Source organism: Mesitornis unicolor, unplaced genomic scaffold, assembly GCF_000695765.1.
Source record: "Mesitornis unicolor isolate BGI_N332 unplaced genomic scaffold, ASM69576v1 scaffold31561, whole genome shotgun sequence".
Lineage (NCBI taxonomy): Eukaryota > Metazoa > Chordata > Aves > Mesitornithiformes > Mesitornithidae > Mesitornis > Mesitornis unicolor.
The window spans coordinates 1,164-15,697 of NW_010162334.1; the positions used below are offsets into that span (position 1 = coordinate 1,164).

General features: G+C 54.8%; 1 protein-coding gene across 1 annotated transcript in view; it reads right to left on the minus strand.

The window, feature by feature from the left end:
• LOC104547776 (neurogenic locus notch homolog protein 1-like) overlaps positions 1–14,534 on the minus strand; it is a gene marked incomplete at its 5' end in the record, with an annotated part of 15,373 nt that overhangs the window by 507 nt on the left and 332 nt on the right. The window contains 24 exon segments of the mRNA XM_010193593.1: position 1; positions 3–958; positions 1,410–1,507; positions 1,622–1,769; positions 1,915–2,210; positions 2,839–3,004; positions 3,279–3,369; positions 3,710–3,926; positions 4,536–4,684; positions 5,471–5,899; positions 6,615–7,186; positions 7,909–8,021; positions 8,108–8,365; positions 8,680–8,812; positions 8,988–9,172; positions 9,406–9,559; positions 9,693–9,894; positions 10,040–10,268; positions 10,707–10,859; positions 11,120–11,239; positions 12,258–12,371; positions 12,966–13,111; positions 13,334–13,526; positions 14,195–14,305. The exon segment at position 1 is cut by the window's left edge and continues 507 nt beyond it. Coding sequence (XP_010191895.1) covers position 1; positions 3–958; positions 1,410–1,507; positions 1,622–1,769; positions 1,915–2,210; positions 2,839–3,004; positions 3,279–3,369; positions 3,710–3,926; positions 4,536–4,684; positions 5,471–5,899; positions 6,615–7,186; positions 7,909–8,021; positions 8,108–8,365; positions 8,680–8,812; positions 8,988–9,172; positions 9,406–9,559; positions 9,693–9,894; positions 10,040–10,268; positions 10,707–10,859; positions 11,120–11,239; positions 12,258–12,371; positions 12,966–13,111; positions 13,334–13,526; positions 14,195–14,305 — 5,234 coding nt within the window.

The window sequence follows — 14,534 nt, forward strand, 5'->3', positions numbered from 1 at the left end:
GCTGGAGCGGCGGGCTCTGCATCAGGTGGGGCTGGGATGCCAGCCGGGTGTTGGGCATGGCCTGGTAGCTCATCATTTGCGACAAGCTTGTGGCGGGCAAGCCGTTGTGCAGGGAGGTCATCATGCCGTGCTGAAGGTTTTGGGTCTGCTGATGCGCCCCTGGCTGCAGGTTGCCTCTCATCGGGTTGTACTGGTTCTGGACCATGCCGTTCTGCAGCCTGCTGAGCCAGTCGCACTGCCCGTTCAGAGCGGCCGCTCCGCCGACGGAGAAATTCATTGGGGCGTTGCTCATCACCGTGCTGGGGCTGGAGACCGGGAGGTGAGAGAGACGTGGCGGCACCGAATCGAAGGCCATCCTGCTAGAGTTTCCCATGGCCATATCTTGCTTCCCCGCCATGTTGAGGTGGTTGATGCTCATGTGGGCGTCAGGCATGCCTGGCAGGTGATTCAGAGGCATGGAAGGGGACTGCTGAAATGGAGAGGTCATCAGTGGCGGAGAGGCGACATCCGACAGGTACCCATGGGGTGACTCGAGGGAGTCCACAGGAGACAGCACACTGGAGTTGTCAAGCAGACACCCTTTTCCATCTTGTGATTTTTTTCTCCGGGCTTTGAGATCTTTGGCATCCTTGCCGTTGCAGCTCAGGCCCTTGGTGCTGGGCTTCCTGGCCTTCTTGCCCTGCACGGCAGGTTTTAGGTTGCCGATGTAGCTGTTGGGAGAGCAGAGCGGTGGGGACAGCGTGGGTGCCCCCAGAGGACCGTTGTGCAGCGGTGGGCTCCGCACCAGGTTGTACTCATCCAGCAGCCTCACGATGTCGTGGTGCATCCGCTCCTGGGCGATGTCCCGTGGGAGCCGGTCCATGTGGTCCGTGATGTCGCGGTTGGCAAAATGGTCCAGCAGGACCTTAGCGGTTTCGTAGCTCCCTTCTCTGGCTGCGAGGAACAGTGGGGTCTCCTCCTAGAAACCCAGCAAAGGTGGTTAGGTTTACATTCACACATTCTCCTGGCTAACACTATCCTCAGCTCCATGTCCAAAACACAGTGAGGTGGCAGAGATGGTAATCACCTCTCCTCTGGTGAGGTTTTGCTGCTGCTTTTTCCTACTCTGCTAAGCCATGTCCTTATAATGATAACAAACCAGGAACCCTACGAGTGACCCAGAAGATGCAAGGAGCTGGCCACACGATCACTGTACCATACTGCTCACTGAGCACTGCACAGCCCCTCAACATCACCCATAGGGCCAAATCCCAGTGCTTCCTTAAGCTAAATCCAACAGCTTCATTCACAGCAGAACAATAAATCAGAGTCTTGGTGCCAGACAGTGTTGTATTTTAGGCAAAAATTCCCCTTTAACAGACTCCCCAAATGGTTCTTTCCTTGCCTATGTCAGCCCAGGAGACCCCTACCTTATTGTTCTGCATATCCTTATTGGCACCATTCTTCAGGAGCACCACTGCGGCTTCAACGTTATTCACAGCAGCAGCCCAGTGCAGCGCTGACTTGCCTGGGGAGGAAGACCACAAAAATACGACGACACATTAGCAAGTGGCAAGAGTAATGGCAAGCAGCCCTTTCCTTCCACTTCTGAGGGACCTCGTGTTTTAGTTGCCCACAGTACCTAGGTCATCCACAGCATTGACGTCTGCGTGGCAGTTGATGAGATCGTCCAGCATGCCCTCCACAGCCAAGCGAGCGGCCAAGATCAGAGGAGTGGTCCCGTCATGCATCCGGGCGTCAAGGTCGGTTGCCCTGTTCCTAATCAGGATCTGCCACAACAAGGGCCAAAGTGCAGGAAACAGAAATGTCAGAAGGGTTGGACCACAGACACTGCAGGTACTCAGCTTCCAGGACCTGCAACACCAGTATTTTTCCCCAGAAAACCCCGATATTGGTGGCAAAAGGATCGAGTACCTGGAAGACTCCTTGGGCATCGGCGGAGACGGCAGCGTGGAGGGGCGTCCTGCCCATGTTATCCTGGATGTTCGCATCAGCGCTGGCTTCCAGCAGACGCTTGGCCGCGTCAGAGCGGGAGTACCTGGCAGCCAGGTGAAGCGCAGTCTCGCCGGTGCGGTCAGTCTGGTTGTGTAAGCTGGCGCCTTGGTAAATGAAATCCGAAATGACAGCTGGAGCATCGTCTTCCTCTTCGCTATTGCCAGTCTCCAGCCCTCCTCCACTGCACGAGGCGATCATGAGCGGGGTGAAGCCATCTGAAAAGCACAGGGGAACTTGGTGAAGAAAAGGCTTTTTACTCTTCTGTAATGCAGGCGGCTCAGCGAGATGCTCTGCCTGCGATAGATGCTTATTCTCGTGGGTGCATCAAGGCTGAGTTCCTGACTGGTTCTAAACATCAAACACAAATATCCTTCCTCTGATATGGATCTGAAATTCCTCAGTGGTATCTCACTGCTTTTCCTATTTCATCTGCTCGCTTGCACATTAACATCTAAGGTGCAATTTATAAGAAAGCAAAATCTGAGTACAGTATAGCACAGCCTTAGATATTTTTATTATTTCAAAGGACAGTTTCACAGATATGTGGAAAACTGAATATTTGTACTAATTTTAAAGGCTATTAACTATTAATATAGTTAAAAACCTGAAAAGAAGTTTGTGAAACGTGCAGTTTGGTGGGAGAAGAGGAATCTAGGAGAGGCAGAGAGATAAGCTGGATGATTTAATAGGTGCTTCTGTATTGTATAATTTAATTATTGGCGATTAAACAAAAGCGATCTCATTGAAAGCAAAATGTGAGAGGGTCTATTTCTAAATCACACATAACAGCAACCATGCAATGCAGAATGGTTAGCAGTGACTCCTGAAAGGAGTCCACCTTACCGGGACCTCTGACGTTGACATCCATGCAGTCCGCATCGATTTCCCCCTGCGGAGGAGTGGGCGCCATGGAGGATATCCGCAGGTCGGCAGCATCCAGGTGCTGCTGCGTCCACTGCCTGTGATCCGTCTGATCGTCCGTGTCGGGCAGCATCGCCTGCTCCTCGAACTGAGCAACCACAGTGGGAAATGAGCACCCAGCAAAGCACAGGAGTCGGGAGGGGGGAGGGGGCTGAGCTCTAGTGTGGGCAGCTCTGCAGGTCTCAAAGGTGCGTTTGCCACACGCGGGTTTGCAAAGAAGCTGGCAGCAGTGCTGCGTAGCACAGACTGGGCCCCTAGGGTCCCTCTGCTCTGCCGCTTGCCACAGCACCCTGCTCCTTCCATGACAAAACCCAGAGAGTGACTGCTTGCAGCACAGAAAGGGAATGTGGCAGTGAGCTTACCCGGAACTTCTTGGTGTCCAAGGTCTCCTCATCACCCCACTCATTTTGGTTGTCGTCCATCAGCGTGCCGTCTGAAGCATTTTTGAGGGGTCTTTAAAAAGAAAACCACACACAAAATCAGCTCCTCTGCCAGAACTGCTCCGTGATGGACTGCATTTATCTACATGCACAAACTGAAAGAATGAACAAGGCAATTTCCTCAGGTTGTCTTCATTTTTCACCAAATACAAACAGACCACGAAGCATTTAAAAACCTCCTCCAGATGAGAACACTGCTTTCCCCACACACAACTTTAAGAAACCTGATTTTTCTCCTCCCTGCTACACCAATTTGATGCATTAGAGAACAAAACTCCGATGGGCTCTTTCAGAAGAGCCTGAAGCCGCCCCGCTACACCATGTTTAATGCGTTTGCAAGCAAAATTACTCACTTCAGTCCCACAGAATCCTCCCCAAGTGGTTCTCGTCGCTTCTTCTTGCTGGACTCTGTCACTTTGAAGCCTTCTGGGAACCAAAGCTGCCCATGCTCCCTGCGCCGCTTACGAGACACCAGTACTCCCACTCCGATGAACGCAAACAAGCCCAGCGCGGCCACCGCCACGTACATAGGATACAGCTGAGAGTTCTTCGTGGGCTCAGCTGTTTCACCTGCAAAACAGTGGGGCACAAAGAGATGCTGAGACATTAAGCTGCATAGCAAACCAGTGACAGAGTGGAAATGAAGCAAAATTAGTTAATAAAGGTACCTAAGGCTGATCTAAATCAACCCCCCCCCAAATAAGGTCATTTTATACGCTATTAATCAGAATTGCAAACTATCGGCAAATTCTCGGCTGCACAAGGCAGCCTGCATCAGGAGACAGCTTCACTTTTTTCTCCTTTAAGGAAAAGGATTAGCAAACTTCAAATCATTGCGCTCGCATTGAGCTGTTAAGACAAAAGGATTTAGGGGGGATTTTCAAGATACAAACTTCAACTCCTTGCATGTCACTGATTGATTGGAGCTGGTTGGGTTTTCTTTTTCTTTTCTTTTTTTAAGTAACTTTTATAGTGGTAATGATTTTGAAATAAACCTGGAATAAGCAAAAATACTAAACTGCTTTTGCAATTTTTTTTGAAGAACAGACTTTTAAAAAACGATGCAAGGTTATTAAAACCAGACCGTGCTCAAACGCAGCCAGCTGACAGATAACTGAACACAGATAAAGCTGGAAAGTTTTGGCTGTCTCTCCTCCCCAGCTGAACAGCTGTGCTTACTTTTAACGGCTTCTATCTTGTAGGGGATGTTCAGGTTGCCAAGGGAAGCCAAGGCGCCCAGGAACGCCGCCACATCGGTTGCACTCTGGAAGCACTGGGAACTCGACTGGATGCACTGGCGGTTATCAATTTCCAAGTAGACGATGGATCTGGGTGAGAGAAGTCAATGAGAAACACGGAGCAATGACCACGCTGTGGAGACGGGTGAGCCCGGGCTCCCCTCCTTAACCTCCAATGGTGGGAATTAGAAGTGGGAACTCATCTCCTTGCTCCCCTGTGGCCCAAGCCCTCACAGTTGTGGGCTATCGGATTCCCCTCAATGAATACTGTAAAACTCCTTTATCTACAGGAATGGAAGGGACTCTCAGCTTCACAATGTTTTAAAATTACCCAGATGCTACAGTATCTTAAATAATGCTGTCTTCTAATGGAGTCTTCAGATCTTTTCGCATCAGTTTTGCTGCTCTAACTCCTTTGCTTTCGGTGGCTTTTGATTGAGCCCACAGAGAAGGAGAAGGTTAGATCTATATGTTTCTCCCAAAGATCTCCAAACACAGTTGGCAGTAATTGAGTTTTACAACAAAGCTTTAAAAAGCATTTCCCAGGGAGAAACTGAGGCTTAACTTAATGACTTCCTGAAGTCAGACAGTCGGTCAGGCTAGCCTCTACTTCCAGGTCCCACCCAGCCCAGCCCCGGCTCCCAACAATACACAGGACTCCTTCAATCGTGAGAGTCGGCGCAGCATTGTATCAGGGATTCCTGAGCGATCACTCGCTTTTCCCACATGAGAGCAAAATCCGGTTTCTGTTCACACAGAAAGCAGGGTCTAAATACAATTATCTGCCCTACATCCTTCCCTTTAGAGCGTGTTACTATTACCGACACAGAAAACAAATGCTGCTCAGTGAGAAAGGAACCCATTGGTCCCCCTTACCCTCTGATATCCATCTGATCGAGCTCTCTCTTCTGCCTTCTCCCAGCCCTGGAGTAGAGGCTGCTCTTCACTTTATTGATGACAGCACTGGACATATCTGACCAGTCCTCTGTTGACCTCTTGATGTAATGCTTCTTCAGCTCCTCCTCATTGCCATAGTACGGAAAGATCATGTACTCTCCTTTGGGGTTCTTCTTGAAGACCACGTTGGTGTGCAGCACGCGGCTCAGCTCCCGCAGGAAGTTGAAGGAGTTGTTCTTCAGGTTCTCGGGAGTGATCAGGACCACCACCACCAGCGTGCCATCCGCGAGCTTCTCTGGCATGTTGTTCGCACAGTCCAGACCATCCCATTCGCACTCAAAATTATTGCAGCCCTGGTCGCAGTGACCGTCTGAGAAGTGATCTTTGCAGTACTGATCATACAGAGGGCTGGGCAAAAGAAAAAAGAAACGTATAAGAATGAATTAGACCAAGTACTGTGCATATTACCCATCTGCTGAGAAAATAACAAATAAGAAAATAACATATACAAATATTCTTCATCCTGATGGACACCAAGCCCGTTTACACAGAAGGCAATCGTTTCTTGCAGCACTGTGAAGAAGTCACCTCTTGGGGTTAAAGGCTGCAGCTGTTAAATTATAAATTGCAACTTAGATGCCAGAAAATAGGGACAAATGACTGTGACTCAGAGAAGACATAGGGTCACAGAATAGTTACTCAGACCAGAGTTTGTCCAGGAACCTGGGATCAAGTTCCTGCTGTCGCCAAAGACAATTTTGGTAAATGTCTGGATGTTAACATCATCATGTTTTTTGGCTGCTCTTCCATCTGGGGTCTCCCTACACTGAAATTTACTGTGTTACTACTGTGGATTAGAGAATTTGCTTCTATGGCGCGATACAGCCAAGCCATCTGGAAGGAGCCAAACCCAGATTGCTTCCAAGCGTACATAAACCCAGCAAGACCACAGGGAAATGTGGTCGCTCGAGTTGCAGCCCCACAGGCAGCAGAACAGAACACAGAGAGTGAACAACAGGTTTGCACTTAAAAGCCTTAGCAAATGCAATCAGAAAATATCCCCACATGATGAGCACGGAGGTCAAGGCTTTCAAACAAGAGGGTCAATCAGCAAATGACTTACTTGCACTGCCCTTCATATTTCTGGCAGTCAAATCCATCATAGAGGCAGCCAGCATTATTGCACTGTGAGTCGCACTTGCCGTCATTGAAGTACTTCCAGCACTGCAGGGACTGGGAGCAGTTCTTCCAGGGGTCGTTGAAATTGAGTGAGCAGTCGCCCCCATCCCAGCCGCATGCATGGTTGTTGCATTTCCCATCACAGATCTTGTTGCCGGCGTACCCCGCACACACCGCGATCTCGCACTTCTCCTCGATTTTGGGTGGGATGATATCCTGCCCGATGCCGCCTTGGAAGTCGAAGTCGAGGATGTGGCAGTTGAGGCCATTGAAGTTGGCCGGGCAGTTGCATCGGTAGTAGGGGGAGGCATCGCTAAAGAACTCGCAGGTGCCCCCGTTGTAGCAGGGGTTGGACGTGCAGGGGCTGCTGGCCGGGTACTGGCATTCGGGGCCCGTGAAGGCTGGCGCGCACATGCACTTGGAGCTCTTGTGGATGGAGATGCAGGTGCCACCGTTCAGGCAGTGCAGGTTCCCACAGGTGCGGGAGTCGTTCTCGCAGGTGGCACCCACGAATCCCTGGGGAGGTGACAGCAAGGAGGGAGTCAGAATTACCAATGCTGTCCTACGAGTAGCCTAACACAGGTGTGTGTTCTGGGAAACTCAGCACAAACCCCATGAATTGGGCAGAAGTACCTAGGGCATGGCTCTAGTACATCCTCTAACAGAGGGTAACAGAGCACTGGACCAGGCTGCTCAGAGAGGTTGTGGAGTCTCCTTCTCTGCAGACATTCAAAACCCGCCTGGACGCCTTCCTGTGTCACCTCATCTGGGTGTTCCTGCTCCGGCAGGGGGATTGGACTGGATGAGCTTGTGAGGTCCCTTCCAATCCCCAACGTTCTGTGATTTTGTGTTCTGTGATTCTATAACTAGTGAAGGGCCCAGAATAATTGGGAATGTAAACCCTGCTGGAGCATCCCCCTCTTCTCTATAGCTGCCTGCTCCATCTTTACGTGGAGCAAGTACTGGTGAACCAGGCAAGTGTCTGTCCTACCGGGCTGAGCCACCTCCTTCTCCCTAACCCTGACCCAGTCTCCTTGCAAGTGAGAAGGGTATGGATATACAGATGCACCTCCCTCCAGTATACATCCACAACAAAGCTTCTCCCTCTCCATGCTTATCCTCGACTACCCCAGCCTTCGGGGCTACACTGACCCCTTTACAACCCCTCTCTGCACAGGGCTGACTGCTAAGGCCCGTCCGACATCCCAAGCTCAGAGCTGGAAGGAGTGGGTACGCACCGGGGGGCATTTGCAGATGAAGCCACGGCCGGTGTTGCTGGCCACTGCGCATGTCCCACCATTCCTGCAGGGTTTGCCTTTACAGCCGTCCACCACGGTGTCGCAGCGACGGCCTGCCGAGGGAGAGGAGCATGTGAGCAGCAGGGAAAGGCGCTGCAAGATGCTCGGGGTGGCTGTGCGAGGGGGATGCCGTGCTCACCTGCATAACCAGGTCGGCACTCGCATTTGTAGTCATTGACCCGCTGCACGCAGTTCTGGGTGCCGCGGGCGTCGCAGGGGTTGGACAGGCACTCGTTGACGTCTCCCTCGCAGCGCTCCCCTACAAAGCCAGGGGGGCAGATGCAGCTGTAGCCCCCTACCCGATCCGTGCACTTGCCATTGTTAAAGCACTTGGGCCCCAGGGTGACGGGATCAAAGAAAGGGCTGCAGTCATCCACATTGATCTCACAGTGCACCCCTAGAGAAATGGGGGAACAACCCACACAGCTCATCAAACAGTATCGGGGTGCCCGCTGGTCCCTCGTGCAAACCGTCCCTGCGAAGGGGCTGAGCCTGACCAACTCAAGGGCAGTCTGAGCCACTGCTCGAGCAGGAGGCACACAGCACCGCGCAGCTCGCACCCGAGGTTGCGCGGCCTTGATGGCTAAGCTCGCGAGCAACGGCAAACCTATACCGTTGCATTTGCTTCTGCTAGCCCGAGCAGCTAATGAGCAGATACCGAGGATATCCGCGCTCAGCCCACTAATGCCCCAGCCCGGGGAATTAATTTACCTTGAGTTCCTCTGGGGCAGGAGCATTTGTAGGTATTGATGAGATCGATGCAGGTTCCTCCATTCTGGCATGGGTGGGACAAGCACTCATTGATCTCCTCTGAGCAGTTAACTCCATGATAACCAGCCACACACTACAAGGAGTGAAGAAGGGAACTATTAGAGAGGTTCACTCAAGTCCCACATGGCTGCAGCACCCCAGCCTCCAGCTCTGTAAAGGGGCACGGAGCCAGCCCGAAGCTGGGGCAGCTTCTTAGGCAGCAGAAAGGCAGAAACCGGTGCTTTCCACCTGTGCACCATGGCACCCACCTCGCAGGAGTAGCCTCCCAGGTAGTCTGTGCAGGTGGCTCCGTTCTGGCAGGGGTTAGGGGAGCATTCGTCCACCTGCTCCTCGCAGTAGCTGCCAGTGTAGCCGGCCTGGCAGCGGCAGAAGTGAGTGTTGCCAGTGTCCACACAGAGCCCCGAATTCCTGCAGAGATGGGCTACGTCGATACCTGCCAGGGAGAGCAGAGTGAGATGTGGGACCTCAGTGACACCCACGCATGCAGGACCACAAGTCCCAGCAGGGACCGCAGCACGGAGGGATGCACGTTACAGCAATCCTTGAGGTTGCTCCGATTGATCCCCACCGAGAGAACTGAGCACGACCCTGCTCAGGGCCCAGCACAAGGGGCATCTGGGAACTCCACCCTGGCCCGGTGAGGCTGTACACATGGCAGGGACTTACCTTGCTGCTTAGCAGCCACCTCGCAGGAGACGCTGGGGACATCGCAGTAGAGCCCTGTCCACCCGCTGTTGCACTCGCAGCGGTACAGGTTGTTGGTCTGCCAGCATTTGCCTCCATTTTTGCAGGGCGAGGAGTCGCACCAACGTACCAGGTTCTGGGGGGAGCAGAGCAAGAGATGGGAGGGTGAGGACCCAGCAGGGTTTCTGGAGGCTGCAGTGACCCCTCAAATCCCCAGCATGCATGGATGGACAGTGGGGTCAGCAGCCAACAGTCCAAGGCTCCTCTACCTGGCAGTTGAGGCCGGTGTATCCCTGGGGACAAGTGCACTTGTAGGTGCCATAGCTGTCCTGGCACGTGCCCCCATTCAGGCACGGCTTGGAGTCACACTCGTTGATGTTATGCTCGCAGTAGCTGCCCGTGAAGCCAGCTGGACAGAGGCAGGTGAAGGTATTGATGCCATCCACGCAGGTCCCACTGTTGAAGCAGGAGCTGGGAACACAAATATAACATCCCAGTGAGTCACCACTGGTCATGCTCCACACCAAAGACCCCCACAAACTGGCCCAAGGACCTCAGCCCTTTGCTGCAGCCCCTATAAAAGTGATGCTGCAGCAGGAGCAGCACTGAGCCATACCTCTCCGTGCAGTCCGGCGTGTTGTTCTCACAGTGGATGCCGCTGAAGCCTGAGGGGCAGGTGCAGGTGTAGCTGTTGACGCAGTCGGTGCAGTTGGCCCCGTTCTTGCAGGGGTTGCTGGCGCACTCGTTGATGTCCTCCTCGCATTTGGGCCCACGGAAACCAGCCAGGCACTCGCAGAAGAAGGTGCCGATGCCATCGGAGCAGGAGCCACCGTTGTGGCACGGATCTGGAGAGGAAGGACATGCGTATGAAGATGCAGTGGGTCCAGCCCTGGTGCACAGCCCCACAGCGCAGTCCCCACACATGTCTCCTGGCTGCGTGGAGGGATTGGACAGAGCCTGTGGATGGGACAAAGGCCAGGCCAGCCCCACCAGGGGACTGGACATAAGGAGGGCACTGGGGACACATTTGCTTCATCCTCACACATCCCTCCCCGCACCCAGACTCCTTCCTGCCAGCTCCCATTTGGCCTTGGACTGGTGCAGCTCAACTGGGATGCGCTTGAGGTGGCCCAAAAGCCCAAGCAGGGCTTGCAGCCCAGGCCAAAGCAGCAGCCGGGGCTCGTCCATGCACAGGGAGGATGATCCCAGCCCCAGGAATGACAATGAAGCTGAGGGTTTGGGGCCAGGCTGAGCGCGGTTTGCAGGGTGGCCCCTGCTCTTACTGGGCTTGCAGTCATCAATGTCGGTGTCGCAGTTGCGGCCAGAGAAGCCAGTCCTGCAGGGTCAGCGGTAGCTCCCGTTGGTGTTCTGGCACGTGGCCCCATTGCGGCAGGGGCTCTTCACACACTCATTAATGTCGATCTCGCAGGTCTGACCTGTGGGACAGGGACCACATGAGCTGGAGGTGCTGGTGAAAGCCCCAGGGATGACCATGACATCTTGGGCACCACTCGCACCAGGGCAGGAGCCCTCGCAGCAAACTGCCCTCGCCAAGGAGTGCAGGTGATGGCTGTGTCCCGTCCACCCAGCTGAGCCATGGGGGTCCCCAGCCACACTCCCTCCCCTCCATCTTTCACTCCCCAAGCAGCCGAGGAGAGCCGGGTGAGGTGAAACCTGAGCCAAGCCATGCCCCTACCTTGCCAGCCAGATGGGCAACTGCAGGAGAAGCTCTTGTAGTCCTCTGACTCCCGGCACTCACCACCATTCTTGCAGGGGCTGCCAGCACAGGGGGCCAGCACATCCTCACAGGTGGCTCCTGAACAGCGACAAGCACAAACACCCGCTGACATCCCCTCCAAAACAACAGTTGGCCCAAGACCCCCTTAACCCATGTCCCTGCCCTGGGCTACTGCCAGCCACGGGGGAGGCTCTGGGCTTCCCCGCTGCCCCAGGACAGCCCAGTTGGGACCATCTCCTCCATCCCTGGTACCCCGTGACCCTAGACCTCCCACGAATCCTTTAAGCCCTCACAATCTGGGCTGCATTAAACCACTGCACACTTCCTTTGGCAGGGAAGCGCTGCTTGGGGTGTCTTTCCCCTCTTGCGCTCCCCCCTCCCTCTCCCTCTCAGCCGCTTTTCCTGTTTACGTCCAGGCAAGTGACACGTTCCCTCTGAATCCTTATCTTCCCTGTCAGCCAGTATCTCCTGAACTGGCCTTTGCTATTTTCCAGAGCCTTCCCCTGCCCGCCTGCCCCTGCCCTGTCCCCCCCTGTCTCCCCCCAGGGGTTTCTATGGCCACTGCCGAGGGCAGGAAACGGCTCACAGCTTCCTGCAATTGTGCACCGGCGAGCGGAAGCGGGAGGCCAGCAAACAGGAATCGGCTCAGCAGAATCCCCCATCCCCTCGGCCTCGGCTCGCTTTTTCCAGCAAGCATCGTGGCAGGGGAACAGGGCCACTGGTAGCGCTGACCCCCCAGGATGGTGGGGTGTGAGTGGGGCGGCCACCCAGTGCTGCTGCCCGAGGGTGCAGGCTGTGGCCAAACCACTGCTTCCGTGCTCTCCACGGAGAGGAAGAGAAGGAGGAGAAGGAGAAGGGAGGAAGCTCTGGCCAGCCACTTCCCAAAGCTCCTCCAGATTTCCTCCAGCTGTGCCGCAGCACGAGGAGGTGGAGCTGTGGCCACAGGCAGCCCCATGGTGGGGCAGAGCGAGGGAAGCCTCTGCACTTGGTGCTTACTTGTTGCTCATGCAAAGTGACCGATTTGCTGTCATACCCAAAGCCACAGCCCCAAAGAGCCCTGGTGAGGACCTGGGGGGCACAAGGAGCTCTCTCTTACCTGTGTAGGGCAGAAGGCAGTTGCAGGTATAGCCAGCAACATCGTCGATGCACGTGCCCTGGTTCAGGCAGGGGTTGGAAGCGCATTCATTGATATTGGTCTGGCAGTTGGGTCCTGTGTTAAGAAAAAATAGATATGAGCCAGGCTCTTCTCAGTGACAGCCACTGACAGGACACAGGGCAATGGGTGCAAGCTGGAGCATAGGAGGTTCAATCTGAACATGAGGAAAAACTTTTTTACTGTGAGGGTGACAGAGCACTGGCCCAGGCTGCCCAGAGAGGTTGTGGAGTCTCCTTCTCTGGAGGCATTCAAAACCCGCCTGGACACGTTCCTCTGCAACCTAGCCTAGGTGATCCTGCTCTGGCAGAGGGGTTGGACTGGATGATTTTTCGAGGTCCCTTCCAACTCCTAATATTCTGTGATTCTGTGATCCTGTGATGGAGGTGTGCTGGTGGGAGGGGGCTGAGGGTAAAATGGGGATGTGGTGACAATGGCAATAGCTCACCCATCACGCTGGAAGAGCCTCAGCTCCAGCCATGGATGCCCAAACTCTGCTGAAGATCCTCAGGCTGGTTCCAGTGTCGCACCTCCCACCCAGACCTGGGGTCTCCACCATCCCCACAGCGAAGCCTCCAGCACATCAAGTACCATGGGGACCCCCACCCACAGCTCCCACCCAGGCCCCAGCATCCCCAACTGCATCCTCACCACTGAAGCCCTCCCTGCAGGTGCAGATGTAGCCACTGGTCATGTCCTTGCAGGTGCCACCATTCATGCAGGGATTGGATTCACACTCGTTGTTGTTAATGTCGCAGTTTGTCCCACTCCAGCCTGGGTCGCAGTCACACCTGTAGCTTTGGGGAAAAATTGGGGCATAAAACACAGGATCTGGTCCAACCTGGCCCTCCTGGCCACACCAGCAAACTTTACCCAGCAAACCCCAGCTCCTAATGGTGCCCCTGCTGGGAAACATCCCCTGGCACTAGCACAGATGGACACGGGGGACGCCTGCTTGCCCTGCTCGAACCCTAACTTTGCCAGATGGCCCTTTGGTCCCAGCACCCCCTTCAGCCTACCCGTTCAGCCCATCGTGGCATTTCCCGTGGATGCAGGGGTTGCTGTTGCACTCGTTGACTTCGGACAGGCACTTGGGGTCGTGGAAGCCCTCGGGGCAGAGGCAGGTGAAGCCGTTGATGCCGTCCTTGCAGGTGCCTCCATTGTGGCAGGGGTTGCTGGAGCACTCATCAATGTTGATGTTGCACATGCGCCCTGGGAAAGGGTGGGGTGAGGAAACTGTCACCCCCTTGGATGGGCAGCATGGTGGGCACAGGGGCAGGTCCCACTCCAGCCACCTGGGAATGGCTGCTGGAGGCTCAAATCTCCGACACACATGTGCCAGCCACATAGGAGCAGGCTGCCCTCTGAGTAGGGTGATTTCACACCCCTGCATCACCTGCTTGGTTTAATTAAACATGACTGGAAAGAGCCATCGCCATGGGCTCGTTTGGTCCAGGAGGGAATAAGGAAGGGAGCGGGTTTCAGGCTGTAACCCTACCTGCTGCGGCTGACAAAGCCGGGCTTTATTATGGGCAGGAGGACAAGGGGCTGCACAAGCGGGGAGAGGTGAGAGCTGCTCCCATCAAAGCCCTCCGCCATTTCCAGCAGCGATCAAACAAACCAGTCAGACAAGGAGGCAACCTGATACCCATGGGAGTGGGCCCAGCGGGAGTCGAATTCGCCACACCAGACACCCCTTTGATTTCAGCCTGAGCCAGGGTCACTCTCCTAAACAAGCAGGAGGGCTGCAAACCCTCCAGCAACTGGGATGGCAGCATCTCCCCTCCTGGCTGTGTGGGCCACCAGCTGCAGGTGACTCGGGCACAGGGGACACCGCAGGTCCCCCGGGTGCTGCGGTGGAGGCCTCGCCATCCTCTCACCTGTGTAGCCCGGCTCGCAGGTGCACTCGTAGCCGTTGATCTTGTCGATGCACTTGCCATAGTCGCAGGGGCTGCTGGCGCAATCATCCAGATTGATCTCGCAGTTGGGCCCTGCGGATGAGAGTGGTGCCATTAGGGGGTCCCCAGCCCCGCCGACGAGGCAAATCAAAGCCCACTGGCAGAGACCGCAGCCACCACTCCACAACAACGTGCCTCCCAAAAAGCGGCTTCCTGAGCTCCCGGCTGGGGTGCGGCTCCTGCCAGAGCCGGGCACAAAACTGGGAGAACTTGCCCTTGCCGAGGACACCCCAGGCAGGCCCTGGCACCAGGGCGGCTACCA